The 27,915-nt window shown below is 35.6% G+C and overlaps 2 protein-coding genes across 2 annotated transcripts; both read left to right on the top strand.

The window, feature by feature from the left end:
• The first annotated feature begins 195 nt into the window (after positions 1 to 195).
• LOC141301163 (uncharacterized) lies at positions 196 to 12,217 on the top strand. Its single transcript, XM_073831403.1, has 18 exons — positions 196 to 560; positions 1,339 to 1,453; positions 1,701 to 1,875; positions 1,957 to 2,068; positions 2,154 to 2,260; positions 3,886 to 4,016; positions 4,211 to 4,327; positions 4,416 to 4,501; positions 4,634 to 4,776; positions 5,293 to 5,352; positions 5,436 to 5,499; positions 5,580 to 5,674; positions 5,753 to 5,881; positions 7,934 to 8,048; positions 8,140 to 8,277; positions 8,377 to 8,543; positions 9,963 to 10,045; positions 10,119 to 12,217. The coding sequence occupies exons 1-18, from the start codon at positions 497 to 499 to the stop codon at positions 10,312 to 10,314; spliced, it is 2,097 nt and encodes a 698-aa protein (XP_073687504.1). The 5' UTR covers positions 196 to 496; the 3' UTR covers positions 10,315 to 12,217.
• Positions 12,218 to 12,241: 24 nt separating this feature from the next.
• Positions 12,242 to 27,889, top strand: cnot4a (CCR4-NOT transcription complex, subunit 4a). Its single transcript, XM_073831400.1, has 13 exons — positions 12,242 to 12,469; positions 13,646 to 13,868; positions 16,954 to 17,151; positions 20,336 to 20,422; positions 20,985 to 21,086; positions 21,972 to 22,097; positions 22,217 to 22,338; positions 22,967 to 23,176; positions 23,316 to 23,373; positions 23,458 to 23,713; positions 23,796 to 24,224; positions 26,165 to 26,398; positions 26,483 to 27,889. Exons 2-13 carry the CDS (start codon positions 13,695 to 13,697, stop codon positions 26,800 to 26,802), a joined length of 2,316 nt encoding a protein of 771 aa, XP_073687501.1. The 5' UTR covers positions 12,242 to 12,469; positions 13,646 to 13,694; the 3' UTR covers positions 26,803 to 27,889.
• The last annotated feature ends 26 nt before the right edge of the window (positions 27,890 to 27,915 follow it).

Genomic DNA, 27,915 nt, shown 5'->3' with positions numbered 1-27,915 from the left:
TTCCGAGTAAAGGCAATAGATGGGATTCTCAGCTAGGACAAACAGACCCAACCGGATCAAAGTTCAACCTAGTGGAGTCCAGCCGAAAAGCTAATAGTTTAAATTGAGAATTTAATACCCAAAATAAAGAGTTGGATTTACTTTAGCCGAATCGTAACTGAAGTCACTACTAAAAGTGAGTAGAGCGTGAGAAGCGTTTTAATGAGCAAACGCTGCCCTGTTTCTGTCAGTCTTCATTGAACGACTGAAGTCCTGAATTGTTTACTTACAGGACCCGTATGTTGGTTTTATGTTTTGTGGATATCTGTGTTTCGTCTTTTGAAACGTACAGGATTGTGACAATTGCTTAGATCAGCGCGTCACTTGTCTCAAACAAGCAGAGCACGCTAAACTGTTCCCTTTGAGGTTTGTGGAAACTCTATAGCGCACAGTGATTTGATTGAATTTTACATTATTTTCTAATGAGTTTTGCTGACCTGAAGACCCAGTTCTGAAGATGTGGAGGTCGTCTGCGTTTCTTAGACGTTGCATTACAACTTCCTCCAGCAGACATACAAAAGGTATAGTAGCACAAACCACAGGTCATGTATTTTCATTCAGAGCAACCATGTCCCAATTTCGCTTTACTATGCTAACTGAACCACTGTAGTATTCAGTATTTTATCCATAAATCATTATTTACTGCTCCAAATCTGTTTTCTTATCTTAGAAGAAGAAAATATTTAACAAAATGTCCAAGCTTTTACTTTCCCTACAATGAAAGTAAATGGGTTTTTTGGCTATCAGGCTCCAAAATGACCAAAAATAGAAGCAATCCATGTGTCTCATGTACTATATTCCAATTTTTCAGAAATTATAATACAGCACTTTATGAGGGAAAGACCAAAAATGTTGTAAAATGTAATTTACTGACTCTATATCATTCGTGGACCACAAAACCAGTCATAAGTAGCACGGGTATATTTGTAGCAATAGCCACCAATACAATGTATGGGTCAAAATTTTAGATTTTTCTTTTATGCCAAAAATCATTAGGACATTAAGTAAAGATCATGTTCCATGAAGATATTTAGTAAATTTCCTACCGTAAATATATCACAACCTAATGTTTTGTGAACATATTTTGTAAATGTCCTAGTACTGTAAATATATCAAAGTGTAATTTTTGATTAGTAATATGCTTTGCATCTCAATGTCATAAAATTGACCCTTATGACTGGTTTTGTGGTCCAGGGTCACATTTGTCAGTCACCAGAGAGAGAACCAATCCAAATTTGATACAGTGAGTGGTTAGAATGCAGTGTTATTTGGGTCAACTGTTCCATATTTCTCCTACAGACACCCTGTTTAGCATCCATCCTGATGTGAAAGAAGCATTAGCGGATCACAGACCAGTTGTGGCTTTGGAAAGCACTATTATCACTCATGGAATGCCTTATCCTCACAATATCAGGTAGAAAAATATGATAAATCTCTTACAGTGCTTTCAAATACTTATCATGTTGAACTTTTCCCTCACGCCATTCTGAAGTCAGGATTGTCACATGGTTTTTTATCTTAAAAAACAGTAAAGACTAATTCTGTTGTATTATCGCACAGGGTGTTTAAAGAAAAAATGTGGAGAACTTTTAATCTGTTCACTGGTGCATATCTGAAGGATTCAGTATTTACTAATCGATTGCATTTCCTCTGTATTTCAGCACAGCAAAGGAAGTGGAGGCGATTGTGAGGGCTGAAGGTGCTATCCCTGCAACCATTGGGATTCTTGAGGGCAGGATTCATGTGGGCCTTTCTTCAGATGAGCTGGACTTCCTGGCACAAAGCAAAACGGCACTAAAAGTGTCCAGAAGGGACTTACCTTATGTCATTAGCAAGGTCTGAAACTTAAGTAATCTTAATTTGTAACTGTGATTAAACATATTGATGTAAAATGTCTGTGTTTTTCTGCTAATGCAGGGTTTGTCAGGTGGCACCACTGTCTCTGGCACAATGATTGCAGCTCACAGGGCTGGGATTCCTGTTTTTGTAACTGGAGGCATTGGAGGAGTACATAGAGATGGAGAAAACTGCATGTTTATTTTCAAAATTGTCCTGGTTTCCATCTGAAATGTATGCTGGCCTGTATTCAGTGACTAATATGTTATCTCTTGTAGCTCTGGATGTGAGTGCAGACCTGACTGAACTGGGTCGAACACCTGTTGCTGTTGTGTCTGCTGGGGTGAAATCCATCCTAGATATCGGCCGCACTCTTGAGTTCTTGGTAAGACCTTCAAGGAGAAGTTCACTTCTAGAATAAACATTTCCTGATAATTTACTCACCCCATGTCATCCAAGAAGTTCATGTCTCTCTTGTTTTTTAGGAAAACATTCCAGGGTTTTTCTCCATATTCTTCAATGGGAGCCAATGGGTTGAAGGTCCAAATTGCAGTTTCAATGCAGCTTCAAAGGGCTCTACATGATTCCAGATGAGGAATTAGGTTCTTGTCTAGTGAAATGATTGGTCATTTTCTAAAAAAAATCTAAATTTATATACTTTTAACCACAAATGCTCGTCTTGCACTAGCTCTGCGATGCACGTCTACAACAGTCACGCGCGGTTAGTTCTTTGTCTGTGTACTTCGGTTCAAAAAAGTAGAGTAGGATGAAAAACATTTTCTCATCCAACTTCAAAAATCGTCCAACATCATTGTTTTATCACTTTTGTAAAGCACATTTGACTTTGTAAACACTGGGTGGGTACTTCCACCTATGTAATTCGTGAAGCATTTGTGGTTAAAAAGTATATAAATTTGTGTGTTTTTTTTTTTAGAAAATTACTTATTTCAGTAGATAAAACCCTTATTCCTCGGCTGGGATCGTGTAGAGCCCTTTGAAGCTGCATTGAAACTGCAATTTGGACCTTTAACCAATTGATCCCCATTGAAGTCAACTATATGGAGAAAAATCCTGGAATGTTTTCCTCAAAAACCTTAATTTCTTTTCGACTGAAGAAAGAAAGACATAAACATCTTGGATGACAGGGGGGAAATTAGCAGGAAATTTTTATTCTAGATATTAACTATTTCTTTAAATCCAGTCACCATTTTGTAAGTTTGCATGTAAACACAGGACAGACAGTGGGTGATATTGCAGTAAAGTTGTTTCGCAACTTTTGAGGTGAGAGATTTAGATTTCTTTCCTGATGACTTTCCTGTCATCTAACACACACTTATCATTTTAAAAACACCAATAACGCAATAACATTGTTAAATGTAATTTATTTTTGCCCAAAAATGAAAATTCTGTCATAATTTACTCACCCACACCCATCATTTACTATCCATGTTGTTTCAAACCTGTATGACTGTCTTTCTTCTGTTGAACACAAAAGAAGATATTATATATTTTGGTAATCAAACAGTTGCTGGTAGCCATTGATTTTCATATACCATAATTATAATACACACATTATATTATCCCTTGTAAACAGGGTCAGTTTTGATTTCACATATGTGACCCTGGACCACAAAACCAGTAACAAGTAGCATGGGTATATTTGTAGCAATAGCCAAAAATACATTGTATGTAAAATTATTTTTCTTTTATGCCAAAATTCATTAGGATATTATGTAAAGATCATGTTTACATGAAGATGTTTTGTCAATTTCCTACTGAAAATATATCAAAACTTCATTTTTGATTAGTAATATGCATTGCTAAGAACTTAATTTGGACAACTTTAAAGGCAATTTTTACAATATTTTGATTGTATTGCACCCTCAGATTCAAGATATTCAAATAGTTGTATCTTGACCAAGTATTGTCCTACTCCTATCATAACAAACCATACATGAATCATACTATATGCTTAAGTTTTAATTCAAAGATCAATGCTTTTATTTACAGGAAACTCAGGGTGTGTGTGTAGCCACATATGGAGATTCAAAGAGCTTCCCGGCTTTCTTCTCTCGGGAAAGTGGATTTACTTCCCCATACCACGTCTCCAGTCCTCAAGAAGCAGCAGACCTAATTGGCAAGTCTAAGTGTTTAAGCTTTTACCGCACCTACATCTGAGTAAATGTCAATATCACATATTTACTGCATGAGGCAGTGATCCAAATTGAAAGAGCTAGTTGAAACAGCTCTCAGAGATAATGTTCCTCCGACATAAGCTCAACCTGCTTAGTCATTAGTGAAGGGAACTTTTACTCTTTCTTTCCTCAACAGCAAGTACACTGTCTCTAGGGCTGCAAAGTGGTCTTCTGTTGGCCATTCCCATCCCTGAGGAACATGCAGCTACGGGACGGCAAATAGAAGATGCCATACAAACAGCTGTGTCTGAGGCCAGGTAGAGAAAAATACTGCTTGGCAATACCATATGCCATGTACAATGATAACCACTTCTGAAAAGAGCATTTTTTAATGTATATTTGAAGCTCAAAAGGTGTCACAGGAAGAGACGTCACCCCTTTTATCCTCCAGCGAGTCAGTAAGCTGACTAAAGGGAAGTCCTTGCAAGCCAGTATCCATTTAAGATGCAAAATATCGTTTGTCATGTTAAAGCTCATTGCATTTATATTCTGATATACTTATAACGACATGAACTTGTCATGTGTCTTTTTGTGGTATTTTCCTCAAGTTCATTCATTTTTAGATATAGCACTCATCCATAACAATGCCAAGGTGGGCAGTCAGATTGCATGTGCTCTTTCTAAACATAAAGAAAAAAGTGAAGGCAACTTCAGAGGTGACATTAAGACCCAAAAGTCAAAGGACCAGAAAATAGAGGCCAAAACTGTAAGTGGTACAATATAAATAAATAAGCTCTTATGGAACAGTTAAACTAAAAACGTTACTACAACTTCTATTAAATGTGACCCTGGACCATAAGTAGCACAGGTAAATTTGTAACAATAGCCAAAAACACATTGTACGATTTTTCTTTTTTGCCAAAAATCATTAAGATATTTAATATAAAGATTTTGTACATTTCCTACCATAAATATATCAAAACTTAATTTATGATTAGTAATATGCATTGCTAAGACTTTCATTTAGACAACTTTAAAGGTGATTTCCTCAATATTTTGATTTGTTTGCACCCTCAGATTCCAGATTTTCAAATAGTTGTATCTTGGCCAAATATTGTGGAAAGCTTATTTATTCAGCTTTCAGATGATGTATAAATCTCAATTTCGAAAAATGACTGGTTTTGTGTTCCAGGGTCACAAATATGAAAATAAAACCAATTCAAAATATTAATAAATACTGTAATATATAAATAAGGCAAAAATGACAGTTTATTTCTCTCAGATTGTTATTGGGGGAATAAACGTTGATTTCATCGCTAAAGGAACAACAAAGAAATTGGTGGTAAGTTTAAGTTACTTTTTTAAGAAGTATACAATGTTTGACATTATACAATTAAATATTGTATATTCGTATTGTATTTTCAGTTTGGTCAGACAAATCCAGGAAGTGTTTGTCAGTCATTTGGAGGCGTGGGCCGGAATATTGCTGGTATGTAATGTGTTATTCATATTGTTATGAATTAATATGTACAATTCTTTGTTTTTACTTACTGCCTATATTTCCTGTAGACTGTTTAAGCAGATTAGGGCACAAGCCTCTCTTCATCTCTGCCATCGGCGAAGACTCTCATAGTGACGCTGTGTTAAACTATTGCAAACACATGGTGAGTATATTTTGCGTTTTACTGCTCTCATAGCCTAAATTTCATTGTAGCTTTAGTTTTTTGCTTTATACTCATTAGGATACAAGTGGAGTTGCCAGATTACAGGACCAAAGGACTGCGACCTATTGTGCTGTCATAACTGAGTCTGGAGAGTTAAGCCTGGGATTGGGCGACATGGACATCCATCAGCAAATACAAGAGCAGTATGTACGTATATATAAAAAAAAAAGCAAAGTACTGTTAAAAAGTGTGGGGAATAGTGGGCGCAATATTTTGACAAACTAAAATGAATAGGTGATAAAGATACGTATGAGCAGTATTAATTAAGATATTAGCCTAATATTTCACCTACTTGACCGGAAATGATAAAAACAAACACAAATGTTGTCAGGATTCTTGCCCTGAAAATCCTGATTCAGTTTGGCCAACCACAAACGCCTTTTGTTCCTCAGACAGTTTTTTGCACTCTTCTCCTTGATTTGTTCTATCTTTTGGCAGTCTGTACTACAGACTCTGTAGTACTCCAAATGTTTTTCCTGGTCTGACCGAATAGTACAGCCCAAAACATGACAATAATTGACAACTTTTCAGACGCTATAATCAACAAAATATGCAAGTTTTGTTAGGTTCAGTGAAATTGTTTACGTTCAAGTGCTGCCAATATGGTCGACTGACGATGCGATGTGAAAACTCTCTATACTAAAAGAGGAATATTATGAAATATTAAATAACTTTAAATAACTTTTTATTTTGATATATTTTAAAATGTAATTTATTCCTGTGATGCAAAGCTGAATTTTCAGCATCATTACTCTTCAGTGTCACATGATCCTTCAGAAATCATTCTTATATGATGATTTGCTGCTCAAGAAATGTTTCTTTTATCATAAATGTTGAAAACTGTTGTGCCACTAGATTTTTGTGGAAACCATGATGTATTTTCTCATGATTTTTTATTAAATAGATCAAAAGAACAGCATTTTAATTTTATTTGAAATAGAAATCTTTCGTAATTATTTACTGTCACATTTGAACAAATGAATGCGTCCTTGCTAAATAAAAGTATTAGTTCCTTAAAAAAAAATCTTACTGACCCCAAACACTTAAAGGCATAGTTCTCCCAAAAATGAAAATTCTGTCATGAATTACTCACCCTCATGTCATGCCAAACCCATTAGACCTTTGTTCAGCAAAAACAGTAAAACTTTATTATTTAATATTTTTACTATTTAAAATAGCTGTTTTCTATTTGAATTCACTTTAAAATGTATTTTATTCCTGTGATTTCAAAGCTGAATTTTTAGCGTCATTACTCCAAACACATGATCCTTCAGAAATCATTCTAATATTCTGATTTCTTGTTAAAAAACATTTATTATTATTATTAACACAGCTAAGTAGACTTTTTCAAGTTTCTTTGATGAATAGAAAGTTCAAAAGAATAGCATTTATCTGAAATGGCAATCTTCTGTAACATTATAAATGTCTTTATCATCACTTTTGGTCAATTTAAAGCATCCTTGCTAAATAAAATGATTAATTTCTATTATTATTTTCTATAATTTCTTTCCCCCCAAAAAATATAGTATATAAGGGCTTTTTATTTCAGATCAATTCTGGACTTTCTGGATCTTTCTATTCATCAAAGAAGTCTAAAAACAATGTAATTAACAGTTTTAAATATTAATAATAATAAAAAATGTTTCTTGAACAGCAAATCAGCATATTAGAATGATTTCTGAAAGATCATGTGACACTGAAGAATGGAGTAATGATGCTGAAAACTTGGCTTTGATCACAGGAATAAATTACATTTTAAAATATGGTGAGCAAAAGAGACTTTTTTAAAAAACATTAAAAATCTTACTGTTCAGAAACTTTTGACTACTAACTGTTCAGTAGTATACATGCTAATTCACATTTAAAAGCTGACAAAAACCTTGGCAGATCAACTAATTTGAAATGTCTTTTTTAGAGGTAAACAGAGGAAATAATAATGATGACTCATCCTGCACTCACTTATTTCGTCCAATCAGATACACTATAGAATGAGATTGTCCAGCCCCCAATAACACATGCAAATGACTTGAAAATAACTAATCATGTTCATGGCAGTTACGAAATTAAAATCTATTGGCTATTTTTTTTTTTTAAAAAAGACAAACTTTCAATATATTTCCCACGCAAACTTAGGAAAATCTGCAAGGGTTTTTAAAGTTACAGTAACAAAATTGAGTTGTTTTTTATCATTATCTTCAGGTATCTAAGTTTGAGGATCAGGTTGCATCAACATCTCTCATAGTTCTTGATGGCAACATTCCCGTTTCAACCATCGATTATGTGTGCCGTATTGCCAAGAAACACGCAGTCCCTGGTAAACCTCGTTTATCTAATACTTGATTCAGTGTTATAGTTTCAAGTAAGTTGTTACGTGCTTATTGCATGTCTTTTTCTTTTTGCTGCAGTGTGGTTTGAGCCCACGGATGCAGATAAGGCCTGTAAGCCCTTCCTGTCAGAGAGCTGGAAAGCCCTGTCTTACACCTCCCCCAACCTGGCTGAGCTCTGCACCATGAATCACACACTAGGTCTGCCCACTCCTACAGGTAACAGAGTCAAAAACCACCTAAAATAAGCAAACGCTTGACTACTGGACAGGAAGTGGCAAAACTACTTGAATAGTAATCAAAATAATGTTGATTTAGAGTTGCCCAGATCACTTGAGGATGTCTTGGGCTGTGTACCAGCTCTCTCCCGCCCTCTGCTGGAGCATCTGCATTGTGTGGTGGTCACTTTAGGTGCGCTAGGAGTGATGGTGTGTGGAGAACATGAGGCTGGGACGGTAAATTTGCAGCCACAAAAGCAAAAGAGGGTATGATGGGCTTATTATATTAATCATAAAGTAGTAGTTCAGCTAAAAATGAAAATTGCTAAAGATTTATTCACCCTCAGGTGATGTAGATGAGTTTGTTTCTTCATTCAGAACAGATTTGGAGAAATGTAGCATTACATCACTTGCTCACCAATGGATCCGAATGGGTGCCGTCAGAATGAGATTCCAAACAGTTGATGAAAACATCATAATAATCCACAAGTAATCCAGTCCATCAGTTGAGGTCTTGTGAAATGAAACAAATTCATCATTAAGGCATTTTTAACTTCAAAACTCAATCCATAATACTGCTTTTCTAGAGTGAAATAGTAATTTTGCCTGAATTAGGATAGAAATATGTACAGATCAAGCACTGTTTACAAGCCTAAACAAATGTTAGTGGACTTTTGATGTGAGAGGACAACAGAGGATGGACTTCTTCACTGACGGAAGTGTTATAATGGATTATGGACTCATATTTTGCTTTAATGATGAATTTGTTTATTACAGACACACGGCTTTTGCTTCACAAAATGTTAATTGATCATCTGGAGTTGATTGTGATGTTTTTATCAACTGTTTGGACTCTCATTCTGACGGCACCCATTCACCACAGAGGATCCATTGGTGAGCAAGTAATGCAATGCTAAATTTCTCCAAATCGGTTTGGATGAAGAAACAAACTCGTTTACATCTTGGATGGCCTGAGGGCGAGTAAATTCTTAGCAAGTTTTCATTTTTGGGTGAACTATTACTTTGAGTAAATCTAAAATCTTAGTTATCACATTAAAGGGATAGTTCACCCAAAAATGAAAATTTAATGTTTATCTGCTTACCCCCAGGGCATCCAAGATGTAGGTGACTTTGTTTCCTCAGCAGAATGCAAACGAAGATTTTTAACTCAAACCGTCATGTCTTTTTAACTCAGTCTGTCAGTCATATAATGGCAGTCAATAGTTACCAAATCTTTAAGAGAAAAAAAAACATACACCGACAAAACCAAATTAAACCCTGCGGCTTGTGACGATACATTGAGTTCTTAAACATTGAGCGCTCCATACTGATGAACGTTCCAGTGGATCAGAGGTAAATAATGATGTAAATACTGTTTAGTTTCTTGCACAAACCAATCGTTATGTGTCTTAAGACCTCAATGTATCGCCATGAGCCGCAGGGTTTAATTTGGTTTTGTCTGTGTATGTTTTTTTTACTCTTAAAGATTTGGTAACCATTGACTGCCATTATATGACTAACAGACTGCAACAGTTTGAGTTAAAAATCTTCGCTTGTGTTCTACTGAAGAAACAAAGTCACCTAAATCTTGGATGCCCTGGGGGTAAGCAGATAAACATCAAATTTTCATTTCTGGGTGAACTATCCCTTATTTATATAACATTATTTATGCTTTTTTTATAGCAGAAGGGACAGCTATGTGCCGTTCATTATCCTGCGCTGGCCATGAGCTCTAAAGAAACCGTAAATGTGTCTGGAGCTGGTGACAGGTATGTTAACTAAAGTTTTTAACATCATACAAAACGAAACCATGTTTCATTGGACTATTTCTATCTCATCTAGTTTTGCTGGAGCAATGATGGTTGGGATCTTACGAGGGTTGGATACAGACTGCTGTGTGCGTATGGGTCTCCTTGCTGCACGCACATCCTTGCTGTCTCCTCATCCAATAGATCCGTCTCTGACGGTAGATGCTATCCATCCGGAATCGCACTCTCAAATGTGGTCCAAGCCTACATGTGTGTGGATAGAGGACTGAAATACGATCTAAAAGAAAGTGAAAACTTGCCAGCAGACATCTACAGTCATGGTACATCAGGCTGTACATATTTTAATGGTACATTTAGTGGGGTTTTACTGCAAACAAACTCAAATATCGGTGCAGAATTTAATTTTAATTACCTGAATTTGAGTATATTGATTTATTTTTAAAATGAATGAGTCTGAATTTCTGTCACACTGAACGTATCTGTAGTGGTGAACACCTTCGGAAACACGAAAAATCCTACCTCACAACTAAAACATCTGTGTTTTTAGCATTTTATAGTATTATAACATACTTTTGTTTGTTATTGACAGAATTAAGAATTTTTTAATGACTAATTTTTTAATTATGTGAACTACATTGTTTTTACATTGCATTTTGAATTTTAAAAATTAAAATAAAAGGCTTTTATAATTTCAGCATATATTTTAAATGTTCTTTATTTTTGTCTTATGAAGTTAATGTTTTATTTATAAAATAAAATATTTTTTAAAAGTTCAATATCTTTTTAAAATTTTTCATTCTTGTATTCACTACCTGTAAAAAGATTGTGTTTTTTTTAAAGAAGTCTCTTCTGCTCACCAAGCCTGCATTTATTTGATCCAAATAACAGCAAAAACAGTACAATTTTGAAATATTTTTACTATTTTAAATAACTGATTTCTGTTTGAATATACTTTCAAATGTAATTTATTCCTGTGATGAAAACATTTTCAGCATCATTACTCCAGTCTTCAGTGTCACATGATCCTTCAGAAATCATTCTAATATGCTGATGCATTATTTTTATTACTATTATCAATATTTAAAACAGTTGAGTGCATTTTTTTTATTTTCAGAATTCTTTTATAAATAGAAACATACAAAGATCAGCATTTATCTGAAATAAAAAACATTTGTAACATTATACACTATACCATTCAAACGCCGTATAATTTTTGAAATTTATTTACATTTTTGGGGAAAGGAATTATAGAAATTAATACTTTTATTTAGCAAGGATGCTTTAAATTGATCAAAAGTAATGATAGAAAACATTTATAATGTTACAAATGATTTCTATTTCAGATAAATGCTGTTCTTCTGAACTTTCTATTCATCAAAGAAACCTGAAAAAAATCAAAAACTTGGCTGTTTTCAACATAATAATAATAAATGTTTTTTTAGGAGCAAATCAGAATATTAGAATGATTTCTGAAGGATCATGTAACTGTAGTGATGATGCTAAAAAATCAGCATTGAAATCACAGCAATAAATTACATTTTAAAATATATTCAAATTATGTAATTAATTATAGTTATTTTAAATAGTACAAATATTTCACAACTTTACTGTTTTTGCTGTATCTGGATCAAATAAATACAGGCGAGCAGGAAAGACTTCTTTCAAAAACATTACAAATCTTACTGTTCAAAAACTTTTGACTGGTAGTGTATATATTTTTTTTAAATAAGTAATATAAAATATTACTATTATAAAATCAAGTTAATGTTTTAAGTGTAAAATAAAATCTTTTATACATTTTTACATTATTGTATAATTATTATAGATGCAGTTTTTTTATTATATTAACTGACAAAATTTTAGTATTTCTGCTTTCAAAAATGTAAGAATCTATAAGAAATTGTCATATAAAACAGTTTAGCATTTAGTTTAGTTAAATATTTAAACTAAATCTCTAAAACTGTTACAAAAACAAATTAAAAACTAAAAAAATTACGTTTTTTTTTTAACTAATTATTCATTTTTCCTAAGTGAACCTAAATCTGATTAAGATATCAATTTGTATCGCCCCCCGTGGTGACTGTTGTACATTACTGCTGTTTAAAATTATCCTGACAAAATAAACATCATCTCCCACAATGCATTGTGCCTCGCTTCTTGCGCAAACTCAGTGAGAGGTGACTGGTTGCTGTATTCCCTCCTCATTTCAGTGTAAGATGGTGGTAAGAATCTGCTACCTAAATAAACAGTGAAACTGATTAGGAAAACGTCTAATCAATTTTGAACATCTGAGCTGCGGAACAGTGCTCATTCCAAACTTTCAGATAGGCACATCTGAACAGTTGAAAGGCAGAAACCCCCGCCTAAACTAGAGTGAATATCCCTTGGAGTGGAATCCCTGCAATACAGGACCAGCTAGTTGAAGTGAGTACCCTACAAAACAACTGCTTTAATCGCGATCAGTGCACCTGAATATGATTACTACATCGGTGTTAGGTGTGTATATGTGTGTTGAAGCAGACTAACCCCATGGGTAAAGAATAAAACCTTCAGTTTAAGTAAAGGATGAAGTCAAAGGTGGACAGGCGGCGGTTCCTCCTCTAGTCGCCGGGCCGTTTAGTAGGAGAGTCGCAGGCTTTAGTTGTGTGAAGGCCGCAAAATAGAAACGTTCAGAAAACCCTCGTTGTGCACAAAATATATGTGGAGGAAAGTCGTTTTATTCCCTTACAATAATTTTAAAACATTCGTGCTTTTAAGTGTAAGTGTTATTTGTTCTTGGAGGTGGAATTAAATGTTTTTACGCGTTGTGTTGTGTACCGCACGTCAGTTGAAGTCTGTCCCAGCTGTGGAGACACCTGACCGGCTTTCAGCTCGACTGACGCACCGCTAGACATTTATGATGCGAGATATCAATAATTGCGATTGTAATAATAACTCATAAACGATAAAATAAGGATTAAATGTGTTGTTTATTTAAATTAAGTCCATTTGAATCAGTATCGAGCTCTGGGGAGGTTTTGATCTGGGCAGATGAGAGAAATTAAACTGTTAATGTTAATATCAGCTTTCGCTGCTGTATTTAATATGCTTGCTTTTAAGAATTTATATTTCTATGAGGAAAATATTAGCTACAGCTTGTAAAAATGCATTTGTTGTGATATACATAGACATGCTGAATAGATAGAAAGCGTTAGTATTTTATACTAAATACAACATAAGCTCTGTGTGTACAAATCATTTATTTGAGATGGAAATATTGTTAGGTATTCGTGTCTGCCCACTGACTGTAAATACCTGACCCAGTGGTCCTATTCTGCAATCCCAATACATCAGCATGTTTATAGACAACTGGGCCAACTGACTGTAATGAGAGAAACATGAAAAGGCTTAATGTGCTTTGTGGTAGCTTGATGTTTTGTACTGCTATGAGCCCATGACAGCTGATTGTATTAATTTGTCAAGGCTATCCACTTTGTTTTGATCTAACTGCATGCCATTTTTCAATATGAATATTTAACGAGAGCATTTATGTATTAGAGTATTGTCAACATCCAGGCTGCCACGTTTAAATCACATCTACTTGTCTTGAATTTGCATCAGCCCTTCGGCCGACCTGCCAGAGACTCTTCCGATCTTGCCGTACGATAGGATGTCCCGCAGTCCCGAGCTGAAAGAAGACCCCATGGAGTGCCCACTGTGCATGGAACCGCTGGAGATTGACGACGTCAACTTCTTCCCCTGTACCTGCGGCTACCAAATCTGCCGCTTCTGCTGGCATCGTATCCGGACAGACGAAAACGGCCTCTGCCCTGCTTGCAGAAAGGTACGATTCTGCTTGAAATCAGTACACAACTGGTGCAAATTGCTATCCCACAACCAAAAAACACATTTAAAAAGCATGCAAGTATTCAAATCTTAGATGTTTACTAAGGTCCTTTTATTATCTATTGAAACCCACAATATTTCAAATATCAGTAAGATTAATATATATAAAATCATCATTCAGTGGGTATGTGCAATTGAGAACTAGCTGCCCCGAACCCTAACCCCTAAATTTCAACGCATGAAAATGATATTAAAATACTTTTTGCATTTTATCCCATTGTTGTTTTTTTGTTTTTGTTTTTTGATTATTTTTGTTTAATGTGAAGTCCCAAAAAAATATTTATTTTATATTTTCTTTGTAAATTGGCAAACTTTATGTAAAAAAAAAAATGTGTCCTGCATTTTTTATGTCACTACCAAAACAGTGTATGTTTTAGTCCATTGGCTGAGACTAGGGGTGGGCGGTACACCGGTGTCATAGTCATCACTGGTGTGACATTGCGCCACGACATGGATTTTCTAATACCGTAATAAATCAATTATGTGCCTTGAACGGCTGCATTTACACCAATAATAGCTAATTCTAAATAATAAGGCATTACATTTTCTTCAAACGTTCAGTTGTGGTCTGAATACCTGTCCTTATACTATATTTCTTGTTGTAAATAAAAAAGTAAAACATATTCGTATCAGCTTTGCAGGTGGTAGGTAAAAGGGGAGTGGCCATTAAATGAGTGGTAAAACATCGTGAAGAAAGGTCGGGCCTGTAGCCTATACCAGGGGCAGGGTGGCAATTGGGACGACCGGGACTTTTCCCGGTCGGCCGGCTGAAGGATTTACAAAGGATCACAAATTGAGCGGGCGCGAGGCGAACGCGACCGGCCTGAGCTTATTAGAATCATTGACATTACTAAATTCTCCGCGAATAGCGGCCAAATACTCCCACATACTCCCTGCTAAACGTCCAACCAATATTTATATCAGTTGCATGTCCTTGCATGATGCTTGAAATTTCCATCCAATCACAAAGCTCTTTCTACAATGCTCTTAGTTCTACAGTTCCTTACAGGCCCGGCTCCACGGCCACCCAATCAGAAGCTTGGCCCACCCGAGCCCCATACATAGCCAATCACAAAATTTGCGCAATATTTAGTTGAGCTCCATATTTTTTTCTTATCAGCGCACCCGCAAATATTCTAATATTGTATATAATTTTTGCACTTTCAATTTGCAGGGTATAGAAATCCCTTTTAAATGAGTGCTCGCGCTGTTTACTTTAACTTTCGATTTTGCGATAACGCACACTTTGTGTAAACGGAGCAGCACATCTTATAACAGATATTTGTCAGTGAGTGCAAGATTGCAGCAAATCCTCCAGTCTATTTTTGTCATCTCGCTTGACTTTCGACCCGTGATCATTCAAATCTAAAGGTCATTGTACACTGAGTCCGATTTTCGTATGCGTTTTTTTAGTTATCTCATATTCGCCATCCTTATCAAAATGCTTATTATGGATGCGAAAATGCTGAAAATCAAACACGATCTGAATTTTTTTATGACGGACGAAAGTTTCAGAGGCAGTGTGTAAACTCGATTAACATAACCTGTATTTTTTTAACGTGCAAAAATCTCGGACGAAAATTTCGTACTCATGTGTGCAATGACATTAACTCCAGCAGCTCGTGTTGGATGCAGGGTTGCCAAGTCTGCGTTTTTCCCCACAGAATTGGTCTACTTTTAAACTGTTGTCATGGGTTGATTTCCCCCAGTTATTTAAAGGTTTTAAATATTGCAGAAATTAAATTTCAATAAAACATAATTTTTGTTTTGTTGTACACTGTTAAGTAAGATCTTTGGGTTTTTTGCAAAAGAAATATGTTGAGAATGCATAATACTCTCCCATGTCTCTTTTTGATAAGGATACCTACCATTTACTTATTATATTATAAAAATATTAACTTTATTCACATACTAAAGGGACAGGACAGGCTACTCCTCCCAAAATGTACCAAAAAAAGTAATACCGTGATATTATACCGTCTCCGTTCAAAAGATGAAAAATACCGTGATATTAATTTTGTCATATCGCCCACCCCTAGCTGAGACTGATTTTAACTACACCCCTACATTTATGATCAAGAAATATTTGTGTCCCTTTCTCTCATAGCTACATGGTGAGTAGATAGGCCAAATTATTCTGAGATAAAAATGTGTTAAAAAGTATGAGAAATCTGTGTGTGTAACTGAAAAAAATGTCACTACTGAACACCATTTTTCTATAATTTATTACACTTTTTTTTTTATTTTTTTTTTTATGTGTACAACTGTTCAGAACTGTGCTAGATAGTGCTGTGCTGCTGAATAACATCTTTGAGCTTGGTCCAAAAGTATCTAAAATTGTCACTACCAAAACATTTGGTGAAGTTTCAGTAGTGACATCCTTGTTTTTTTGGGTGTCATTCCATAAATTTGTCACTACCGTAACAGTCACAACCGAAACATGTCATCATTGTATCGGTAGTGACAAAAGAGCAAAACACACAATCCTTTATTTGGGGGAAATAAACACAATTTTAGTACAGTTATGCCAATTTTTAGTGTTTTAGAATGTGGGTTAAAATTCTGTAATGACAGAAACATGGGATGTTTTGTCAAAAATAGTATAGTGAATTATCAACTAAGATGTTATGATAGATGTTATGTCTATTAAGCACTTCTTCCACTGTGTTGGTTTGCCACTTAATGCCCAACATATAGCTTCTGAAGCAAAATCACCGATTTAGGAAGCTGCATGGATCGATTTGTTAAATACGAAAAGACATTGTTATCCACAAGCACAGTGGGCAAGTATCGTCTGATTAACCAGACTTAATGTTCTCAAGCCTGATTATGCAATTGTGGCTAAATTGTATTGCACCATTTTCTTGGCAAACCGCACTTCCCAAGTGTAAACGCGATGTGGTTCATTTGACTCGCTGTGATGGTGTCAGCCTGAAAACTTGACCTATTTGTAGAGTTCTTTGAGAATTGCCACCCCTCAGATACAGGTTCAATCGAGGTAACTGGCTCTGTGTGTTCTGTAGCCTTATCCGGAGGATCCGGCAGTATACAAACCACTGTCACAAGAGGAGATCCAGAGGATAAAGAACGAGAAGAAGCAGAAGCAGAACGAAAAGAAGCAGAAGGTGACGGAGAACCGCAAGCACCTGGCCAGTGTCCGTGTGGTGCAGCGCAACCTCGTGTTTGTTGTGGGACTTTCTCAAAGACTTGCGGATGCGGAGGTAAATGCTTGTATTAGACAATACTAATGTCTTTTTTTTGTTGTTGTTTTTGTTATATAATGATTATTAGAATCTACTGAATTTATTAACTAATTAATTTAAAAATGTTACTTTTTTTATCAATTCAATATTTGTGTATTAATTTATTATTGGGGTTTATTTAATTTATTTGAATAGATCTTACAAATTACTAAATAATGAATCACCAACTGCTGCCTCTATGAAGTAAACTGCCATTAAAAGTGTAGGGTTGGTTTAAAAAATTGTTAAAATACACTACCAGTCAAAAATTTTTGAACAGTAAGATTTTTAAATTTTTTTAAAAGAATTCTCTTCTGCTCACTGAGCCAGTAAAATTGTGAAATATTTTTACTATTTAAAATAATTGTTTTCTATTTGAATATATTATAAAATGTAATTTATTCCTGTGATCAAAACTAATATTTCAGCATCATACTCCATTGTTCAGTGTCACATGATCCTTCAGAAATCATTCTAATATGCTAATTTGCTGTTCAAGAAACATTTATTATTATTATTATTATCAACATTTAAAACATTTGAGGACATTTTTTCAGGATTCTTTGATGAATAGAAAGATCCAAAGATCAGCATTTATCTGTAATAAAAAGCTTTTGTAATATTATACACTATACCATTCAAAAGCTTGGTGTCCGTATACTTTTTATTTATTTTTATTTTTTAAGAAATTATAGAAATGAATACTTGAATAATTTATTTAAGGATGCTTTAAATTGTCAAAAGTGATTATAAAGTCGTTTATAATGTTACAAAAGATTTCTATTTCAGATAAATGCTGTTCTTTTGGACTTTCTATTTATCAAAGAAACCTGAAAAAATTCTACTCAGCTGTTTTCCACATAATGATAATAATTGTTTTTTGAGCAACAAATCAGAATATTAAAATGATTTCTGAAGGATCATGTGTAAAAATTCAGCTTTGAAGTCACAGGAATAAATTATATTTTAAAATATATTCAAATAGAAAACAGTTATTTTAAACAGTAAAAATATTTCAAATTGCTACTGTTTTGCTGTACTTTGGACCAAATAAATGCAGGCTTGGTGAGCAGAAGAGACTAATAAAAAAAAATCTTACTGTTAAAAAACTTTTTAATGGAAGTGTATATGATATTGTTTTTTGTGTTTTAAAATGTAATTTATTCCTTTGATTGCAAAGCTGAATTGTCAGTAGCCGTTGAAGTTTTCACATGATGTTTCAGAATCATTCAAATATTCTGATTTAGTGCTCTAGAGCAGTGGTGTTCAAACCCTGGGTCGTGACCCTCGGATGGGTCGCGAGACTTAAAAAATGGGTCGCCAGGAGGATCCGGGGAAATTGAATAGACTATGTGTATGTAACAAAGTTGAAGATTTGAAGAGGAAAGAAGCGGGAACCGGCAAACTTTAATAACTAAATAAACATAAACAACAAAGCGAAAGTTAGCGGCAGCCGCCTCATGCAGAATCCAACCTGTATTTGTGATTGCGCTCTTGTTTTTTTTTTTTTTGCAGTGTTGAACATTGTAACCAATCACAGACATGTCTGTTTCTGAAACACAATGGCTAATTCATAGCATTTCAGTTTGAATCCACTCACCAAATTGTTGTTCAGTCCTGAGTTCTGAAAACTCGCCGATCCTCACATTATAAACAAGTGCAGACGCAATGTAAATAAGAGATTCATTGTGCTTCGTGGATTATAGCAACATTTTTGAGATTTGCGAACTGAAATATGTGACAGCGTTTTAGTGATTAGCTTTGCGAGCTTTCATGATATATAGTCCATTCTGAATTTGAATACTAGATGTTTTTGATGTTGCTCAGAGGACCAATGTGGCATACTTGCTGCAAGTTTCATGAGTGACCGCATATATCTGCATATAAATAGAGAGTTCTCTTGAAATCTTTTCTTTCTTTCTTTCTTTTTATATAGTGGCTGGTGTTCCGTCTATATAAGCTGCTAATGCTCTGCATACCCAGACCATCTGAGAGAATGCGTTCACGGGGTTATCAATATAAACATGATTATAAATTGATCCCTTGTCATTTGAGATGTAATTTAAAGCTTAATAAAAAGCTGGGAATAAGTACGTCAAATGTTTATTTGCCAAACATCGGTAATTTTATGTACATCTTCGTCAGGTAAACGGATTCTCCGCAGCTTTCTCGCCTCCACTCTATTGGTTAGTCAGGATTGATGCGCGTTCTGTGTTTCTCAGGCATGTGCGTGATTTCATTCGTGAGGTAATCTGTCCGCGAAGCGCTCGGCCAAGGTGAAAAATGCTCTGTTGCTGCCAGATCTCGATTGCCGAAAATCACATTGTGTTTGATGCACAACTAACTCGACTAAATCAAATAAAAAAAACATAACGTAACTGTATATTTTCATAATTTCTCAAGCAATTAAAAATTGTAAAGTCCACTGAAAACATAGTGTTGTCAACATGTGAGTGGTAAACAAAAAAACACACATATACACACACACACACATACATACATATATATACATATATATACATATATATACATATATATACATATATATATATATATATATATATATATATGTATATGTGTGTGTGTGTGTGTGTGTGTGTTTGTGTGTGCGTGGGTCACGTCAATTTAAAAAGGAAAGAATAGGGTCGCTCTCAAAAAAGTTTGAAAACACTGCTCTAGAGAAATGTATTATTGTCAATGCTGAAAACACTTGTGCTATATATTTGATGTAAATGTTCACTGGTGAATGGAAAGTTCCAAAGAACAGCATTTATTTGAAATAGAAATATTTTGCAACATTATTAATATCTTTACAGTTATTTTTGATTAATTTAATGCATTCTTCCTGAATAAATGTATTAATTTCTTTGTCTCAATGTATTTGTATTTAAATCTCTGATTATGTAAAATTAGCTGCCCCCTTTGGCCATATCATATCAGTGAGAAATGTGTCACTTCCTGTAGGAGGTAAATGAGAACAGCACAAAAATAGTGTTTTCATCCGCGACTTGTTTACATTTTGCTGAACAAAAGGAAATTTCCTCCCTCAGAGTCATTGCACAGTTTGATTGTGTGATAAGTGGCCATAATTCTGCCTAGTGTCTGGTTTGTGGCTAATGCGATAATCCACTTGAAAAATCACGTCACTTTGATTACTTCTCAGGTTCTAAAGCGCCCGGAATATTTCGGAAAGTTCGGCAAAATCCATAAAGTGGTCATCAATAACAGCACGTCATATGCAGGTTCACAGGTAAGAAAAGCCACATGTGATCCCAGTTATGAAACTTGATGCTCACATGCTTCTTGAGAAAAAGGTTTAAAGGAGAAGTTCATTTCCAGAATTAAAATTTCGTAATAATTTACTCACCCCATTTCATCTAAAATGTTCATGTCTTTCTTCAGTTGCAAAGAAATTCAGTTTTTTGAGAAAAATATTCCAGTGTTTTTACACTACAGTCGTGGCCAAAAGTTTTGAGAATTACATAAATATTGGAAATTGGAAAAGTTGCTGCTTAAGTTTTTATAATAGCAATTTGCATATACCCCAGAATGTTATGAAGAGCGATCAGATGAATTGCATAGTCCTCCTTTGCCATGAAAATTAACTTAATCCCGAAAAAAACTTTCCACTGCATTTCATTGCTGTCATTAAATGACCTGCTGAAATCATTTCAGTAATCGTCTTGTTAACTCAGGTGAGAATGTTGACGAGCACAAGGCTGGAGATCATTATGTCAGGCTGATTGGGTTTGAATGGCAGACTTGACTTGTTAAAACATGCTTATTTTTTATTTTGACCTTTTACTCCGCAGGGTCCTAGTGCCAGTGCCTATGTAACTTACATTCGTTCAGAGGACGCCCTTAGAGCAATACAGTGTGTGAACAATGTCATAGTGGATGGTAGAACACTCAAGGTAGGTACCAATCCATCACAACATTAGCCATTTACAAAATATTTTCATATGTGACCCTGGACCGCAAAACCTTCTTAAAAAATCTTAAGTAGCACAGGTATATTTGTAGCAATAGCCAAAAATACATTGTATGGGTCAAAATGATCAAGTTTTCTTTTATACCAAAAATCAGGTAACACTTTCCAATAAGGTTCATTAGTTAACATTAGTTAACCACATTAGTTAACATAACCTAATAATGAACTGCACGTATACAGCATTTATTATTCTTTGTTAATGTTAATTTCAACATTTACTAATACATTATTACAATTTTGTTAACATTTGTTAATGCAGTGTGAACTAACATGAACAAACAATGAACAACTATATTTCCATTAACTAATGTTAATAAAGATTAGTAAATACAGTAACAAAGGTATTGCTCATGGTTAGTTCATGTTAGTTAATACATTAACTAATGTTTAACTAATTAACCTTATTGTAAAGTGTTACCAAAAATCATTACGATATTAAGTAAAGATTATGTTCCATGAAGATATTTTGTAAATTTCCTGTTGTAAATATATCAAAACTTTTTTGATTGGTGATGCATTGCTAAGAACTTAATCTGGACAACATTACAGGCCATTTTTGCACCCTCAGATTTCTGATTTTCAAATAGTTGTATCTCAGGCAAATATTGTCCTAATAACCCATACATCAATGAAAAGCTTATTTATTCAGCTTTCAGATGATCCCTTAATCTCAATAAAAAAACTGACCCTTATGACTAGTTTTGTGGTCCAGGGTCACATGTATGTTTGTGATTAATATTTATTGTATATTCTGTCAAAAAAAGTTGTTTATTATTTAAATGGTTGTTTGTCACTGTTTTGTCTCAAGGCTTCTTTAGGTACAACGAAGTACTGCAGTTATTTTCTCAAAAGCATGCAGTGTCCTAAACCAGACTGCATGTATTTACACGAACTGGGGGATGAAGCGGCTAGTTTTACAAAAGAAGAAATGCAGGTGAGAGCAATCAATCAGTTCAGAAGAAGACATTTAGGAAAAAAATGTTTTGCTGTCTGTTTTTTTTTTTTTTTTTTAATTTGGCTATTGTTTGACTACTGTGTGTAAATTGTTTTTAGGCTGGGAAACATCAAGAGTATGAACAAAAATTACTCCAAGACCTTTACAAAGCGAACCCCAACTTTTTACAAACCTCAACATGTGGGGAGAAGTCAAAGAGCAAACCAAACTCCACTCAGAGGTTTATTATGCATTATGTTCTATAGTCATTGCATTGTTCTATAATTAACTAAATTATCATTCAATTCTTAAAATGTCAGAAAAAAGAAAAAGAAGAAATACACACTCTACCATTCAAAGTTTGTGGTCAGTAAGATTTCTTCAGATGTTGATAAAAGTTTCTTATGTTCAAGGCATTTATCTGATCAAAAATACTACGAAATACGGAATAATAATAATATGGAATATTACAATTAAAAATATTTTAAAATAATGTAGTCCTTTTATTTTAAATATATTTATTCCTGTGATGGTAAAGCGGAATTCTTAGCATTATTACTCCAGTCTTCAGAGTCATTTAATCCTTCAGAAATCCCAGTTTGCTGATAAAACATTTCTTATTGTTACCAGTGTTGAAGCTTAATATTTTATATTAATATATAAAATATTATATGAATATAAAATATATTATTAAAATATAAAAGACTAATATTTTTTGATGAATAGAAAGTTCAAAAGAACCACACCCCACCCCCCCCAAAAAAAACATTTACTGACCCCAAAGTTTTAAATGGTAGTGTATATATTCTATTTTTAGAAGTGCATATATTCAATCTTTTCTCATTTTTAACTTTTTTTTTTATTCCCAGACCCAATAGTACCAATAAAGAAGGGTGGCCCTCATTACAGAACTATGGGAAAATGGTTAACGGTTTAACCACAGAGCATCGCAAGTCCCCTCCTCTATTAGACTGCCTAACAGACTCAGACCACATGACTCCAGACGAACCAGACCCTGAACAGGGAACAGACCAGAACACAGGCCTTCCACCCTTCCCATCAGCCTTAGAGCCTACCAGGTACTGTACTGCAGAAGCCTAGCCAGTAGTTGTTTTGATATACAACAATATCTGTTGACTCACATCAAGTGATTTTTTTTATTTTTTATTTCTTCCTGTGTGTTTGGGTTTATTCTAATCACACTGTGTTTAATTTCAGTCCAACTGGCAAACCATCAGAACCCATAAGTATAGGAAACGGGGAAAATATATCACAGGTAAGTGCTAAAAAACGCTATCTCTAAAAATGGTTATTGTGGAATTGTTTTAAAAAAATTTTTTATTTGTATTTGGTCTGACAGACATCCAGTAGCGATTCCCCATCTCCTCCACCTGGCCTTACTAAACCCAGCCTCGTTGTGCCCATCAGCGTGGCCGAACTCACAGCGCGCTCACCCTTCGAGGGGGCGGCAGCGGAGTCTCAGTCTCTGTTCTCAGACAACAGCAATTTCAGACATCCCAACCCCATCCCCAGCGGCCTGCCCTCCTTCTCCAGTTCACCACAGGGAGCCTCCGACTGGCCCATGACTCCAGAACCACAGAGCCTTTTCACCTCAGGTAGGCGCATGCAGTGAATGCAGACCAATGAGATTGCAGTGTGGGCGGAGCTAAACCCACTAGTCTCTCTTCCTTTTTGCAGACACTATCCCAGTGTCATCATCCACTGATTGGCAGGCGGCCTTCGGTTTTGGCTCTTCGGCCAAGCAGCAGCAGCAGGACGATGACCTCGGCTTTGACCCATTTGACGTCACACGGAAGGCCCTGGCCGACCTCATAGAGAAAGAGCTGTCAGTCCAGGAGCATTCCCCCCTCTCTCCCATTCCCTCTTCCCACCAGACCAGCCTCCCCAACGGCCAACAGCGCCTTCCCCACCTCCAGCACAGAGGCCTCTATAACTCCTTCAGCCTGCCCCAACACATGGCCGCACGCCACCCCTGGATGGGCCTCCCCACCCGCAATAACCTCACACACTTGAACCACACGGCCTCAGCTGCGCACAGCCATTTCTTAGACCTGAGCATGCCGGCCCAGCACCACAGCACCGGCCTTGGGGGGATTCCTATATCAGGTTAGGGGACGCATCTGTCTCGTGTGCTCCAGTTTTTTTTTTTTTTTTTTTGTGAAACACCTGTGTGTGTGTTAAAACACCTGGTCTAAGCAGGGCTATAGTTGTACCCCACTGATCCAAATAGAAACAAGTTGTTGAACTCATTCCCAGTATGTTTATTGTTGTTTTTTGCACTGAGTTGCAATTTAATTGTAATTTTATTTTCCCCTGATGGCTAATTTAGGTTGTTTGCGCCCCTGAGCCCTTTACAAGAGCAAACTATGGTCAACTTCAGTGTTGTTTCTAACTAAAACTATTTAAAATAGTTTTTGATAATTTTAAATTAAGCTTATTTAAAATGAAATATAACGATCAAATTGAAAAACACAAACAGAAAAAAGGAATAGTTCATCCAAAAATTAAAATTCAGAAAATCAGAGAGCTTTTTGACCCTGCATAGACAGCAATGCAACTGACATGTTGAAGGCCCAGAAAGGTAGTATGACATGGATAAAATAGTCCGTGTGACATCAGTGATATTTATTCAACATCATCAGATCTATTCATAAATTTCTTCTATTCTATGTCAGTCTTCTACATCAGAATACTTACCAAACGCATGTGTTGTGGTACTGTTGTAAACACGTGTAGGAGACTAACACAGAAGAGAAGAAATTGTTGAATAAATAAATAAATCTTTATTTTTGCACAAAGGAATTCTCGTAGTTTCATAAAATTAAGGTTGAACCACTGATGTCACATGGATTTCGAATGACATTAGGGTGAGTAATTAATTACAGAATTTTCATTTGAGTAAACTATCCCTTTAAGAAATGTTGTTTTGGCAACTAAAAGAAGTAAAAGTTACTGACTAAAATTAAGGCTAAATAGAAATATTTTTATGAAGCACAACAACATTACCTAACTGAAATTAAAATAAAAACTGAAAACATTTAAAAAGCTATTAAGATAAGTTGAGCAGTTAAACGATTATTTGCAATTAATCGATCAAAATAGTAGTATGTTTGCATACTATATGTGTTGGTACTGTGTATATAAATACACACACATACATGTAAATATTATATTATATTAATGTTAGATTTATATTTAAAATATTTATATTTATATATAATATAAATTATTTACAAGTGTTTACATTCAAATATTATATACAAAAATATATACATACATGTATGTGTATTTATATATGCATGATAAATATATACACAGTACACACATATATAGTATGCAAACAAACTTTTATTTTGAATCAATCAATCACGACTAATAGTTTTGCAGCTCTAATAAAAAGTACTAGAAATTGCTTTCAATAGGTACTATATTAGTATAGAAATAATACTGAGATAACTGGTCATCTTTAACCTCTCATCTGTAACCTATTTTTTTTTTTCTTGTTGATTATCCCTTTTCACATAAAATTGTTTGCGAATGTCAGCTTCACTTAAAGAGACACCCAAAAATGAAAGATCTGTCATTAATTACTCACCCTCATTACATTCCAAACCGTAAGACCTTCATTCATCTTTGAAACACAAATTAAGATATTTTTGATGAAATCCAAGAGCTTTCTGACCCTGCATAGACAACAACAGTACTACCACGTAAAGGCCCAGAAAGGTAGTAAGGACATCAATTAAATAGTCCATGTGACATCAGTGGTTCAACTGTAATTTTATGAAGCTGTGAGAATGCTTTTTTGTGCACAAAGAAAACAATAACATTACGTTTGAGCCATTGATGTCACATGGACTATTTTAACGATGTTCTTACTACCTCTCTGGGCCTTGAACATGTCAGTTGCGTTGCTGTCTATGCATGGTCAGAAAGCTCTCAGATTATATCAAAAATATCTTAATGTCTTATGGGTTTGGAACAACATAAGGGTGAAAAATTGACAACATTTTTACAAAGTATAAATTCTCACGTTGCTCTTTCAGAAAACAATGGCTCTGTGGAAAGCATAAATGTGAAAGAGTGGCAGGACGGACTGCGAGCACTTCTACCAAATATCAACATCAACTTCGGAGGCCTCCCGAACTCTACCTCTTCCTCCTCCTCTTCCTCCACTTCCAGTGTGAACCACATCGGGGTGCCGGTAGGCTCAGCTGGAGTCTCGCACAGCCTCAGTTGGGACAGTACGGCCAGTTGGATGGACCCCGCCATCATCACAGGTGTGATTTTTGGTTTTGTAAAAACCCTCTAGTTACAGTTAAACCCTTCATAGTACTCATTCATGTCCCTTTTTCAAATGCCAGGTATCCCAGCATCCGCAGGCAACAGTTTGGACTGTCTCCAGGATGACAATCCGCCACACTGGCTCAAGTCGCTGCAGACGCTCACAGAGATGGACGGACCGCCCAGCTCCAGCGCACTCCCACAGCCCCCGCACACCGGCCTCCTGGACGCGGCGGCCCAACTCTCCTTACACAGAGCCGCCTGGGCCCCTTACCTCCCTCCTCCCACACTTGCCCCGAGTCAGTTCCACTCCCCACCTCCAGGCTTTCAGACAGCCTTCAGACCCCCAGCGCAGACGGCCACAGACATCTTACAGAGTGCCGGAATTGACCGTCACTAAAGATTTAACTACATCACAAATATGAAACTGCAAATATACCCCTTCCATTAATAACGTAACATAAGCTCTTGTCTTTCTACCCTTTCCCTCTCCATCCCTTTCCCATCAGGATTTGTCTGTTGTCAGTTTTTTTTTTTTGAGGGCACACATACGTCTCTGTATGATGAGCACCATCAGTGTAGGGTAGTGATTGAGACACACTGAGGGTCCTAACACACACACCTTCACATGATTCTGGGGAAAAATAAAAGTGTCTTAGGAGAGGAAATGGTTAGCACTGATGTGTACGTGACTAACAATGGCTGAACGGAATGTGCTTAAACCAATAACGTGTCTGATTGGCGTTACTCCTTCAACCAAGGTACAGACTGTAATTTAATACTGTGAATCTTTACACTTCCCGTATGTAAGGTCTCACTACCACTTGAAGGAAATGGAGTGTGAGATAAGTCAATGTAATGCTCTCTCGGCTTCTAGCGCGTTTAATGTTTACGAAGCCACAAGTGAGATGTGTGAGCATTTGTAGAATCCAAATTAGAAGGGACTACAGTAATCACAGAGTAGTACCTTCTCTAATGTTAGACTGGGATCCATTTTGGATTCATGGTGGTGTGAGACCCGACATGCCACTACAGTAACTTCATTCCCATGAAGAGAGGTGAGAAAGACCACTGTGGAAGTGTTTATTGGCTTTCCTATAGAATAAGCCATTCATACAAGGTATGAATCAGGAATCGAGTCTGGAACCTTGGGAAGGATGGTGATGGTAACAAAGGAAACGTGTCGAGGCATGATTGCGAATGAGTGTTGAAAGCGTGAAGACAGGCACACACTAACATGCCGCCATTCCAAGGCCTTCAAATGATTTCTATTCTCTTTCTTTCTCATCTGTGTGGCCATACTAAACAGTATTTATCAAATGCAATCACTCGTTCTTTCTGGAAAAAAATCAATGTAGTCCAACATTTGGGTTTAACATGCTGCTGAGATCATTTAATACAAAATAAAGCGCTAAAAGAGAAGAATTGACCCCTTTTCTGCTGGTCTGGAACAGTGAAATCTTAAATAAAATTGAGTATTCAGTGCCTTCGTTTGATTCTCTTTTTTCCGAGG

This window comes from Garra rufa, chromosome 25, assembly GCF_049309525.1.
Source record: "Garra rufa chromosome 25, GarRuf1.0, whole genome shotgun sequence".
NCBI lineage: Eukaryota > Metazoa > Chordata > Actinopteri > Cypriniformes > Cyprinidae > Garra > Garra rufa.
Note: the sequence above shows the minus strand (reverse complement) of the source record. Positions and strands in the feature narration are given on the sequence as shown.

Excerpts from the sequence above, each read along its gene's own strand:
- LOC141301163 (XM_073831403.1), top strand. The coding sequence starts at position 497 with ATGTGGAGGTCGTCTGCGTTTCTTAGACGTTGCATTACAACTTCCTCC. Across the intron at positions 2,069-2,153 it reads ACATAGAGATGGAGAAAACT|CTCTGGATGTGAGTGCAGAC; the intron begins GCATGTTTATTT and ends TATCTCTTGTAG. Across the intron at positions 5,675-5,752 it reads TAAACTATTGCAAACACATG|GATACAAGTGGAGTTGCCAG; the intron begins GTGAGTATATTT and ends TATACTCATTAG.
- cnot4a (XM_073831400.1), top strand. The coding sequence starts at position 13,695 with ATGTCCCGCAGTCCCGAGCTGAAAGAAGACCCCATGGAGTGCCCACTG. Across the intron at positions 13,869-16,953 it reads TCTGCCCTGCTTGCAGAAAG|CCTTATCCGGAGGATCCGGC; the intron begins GTACGATTCTGC and ends TGTGTTCTGTAG. Across the intron at positions 23,177-23,315 it reads TCAGCCTTAGAGCCTACCAG|TCCAACTGGCAAACCATCAG; the intron begins GTACTGTACTGC and ends GTTTAATTTCAG.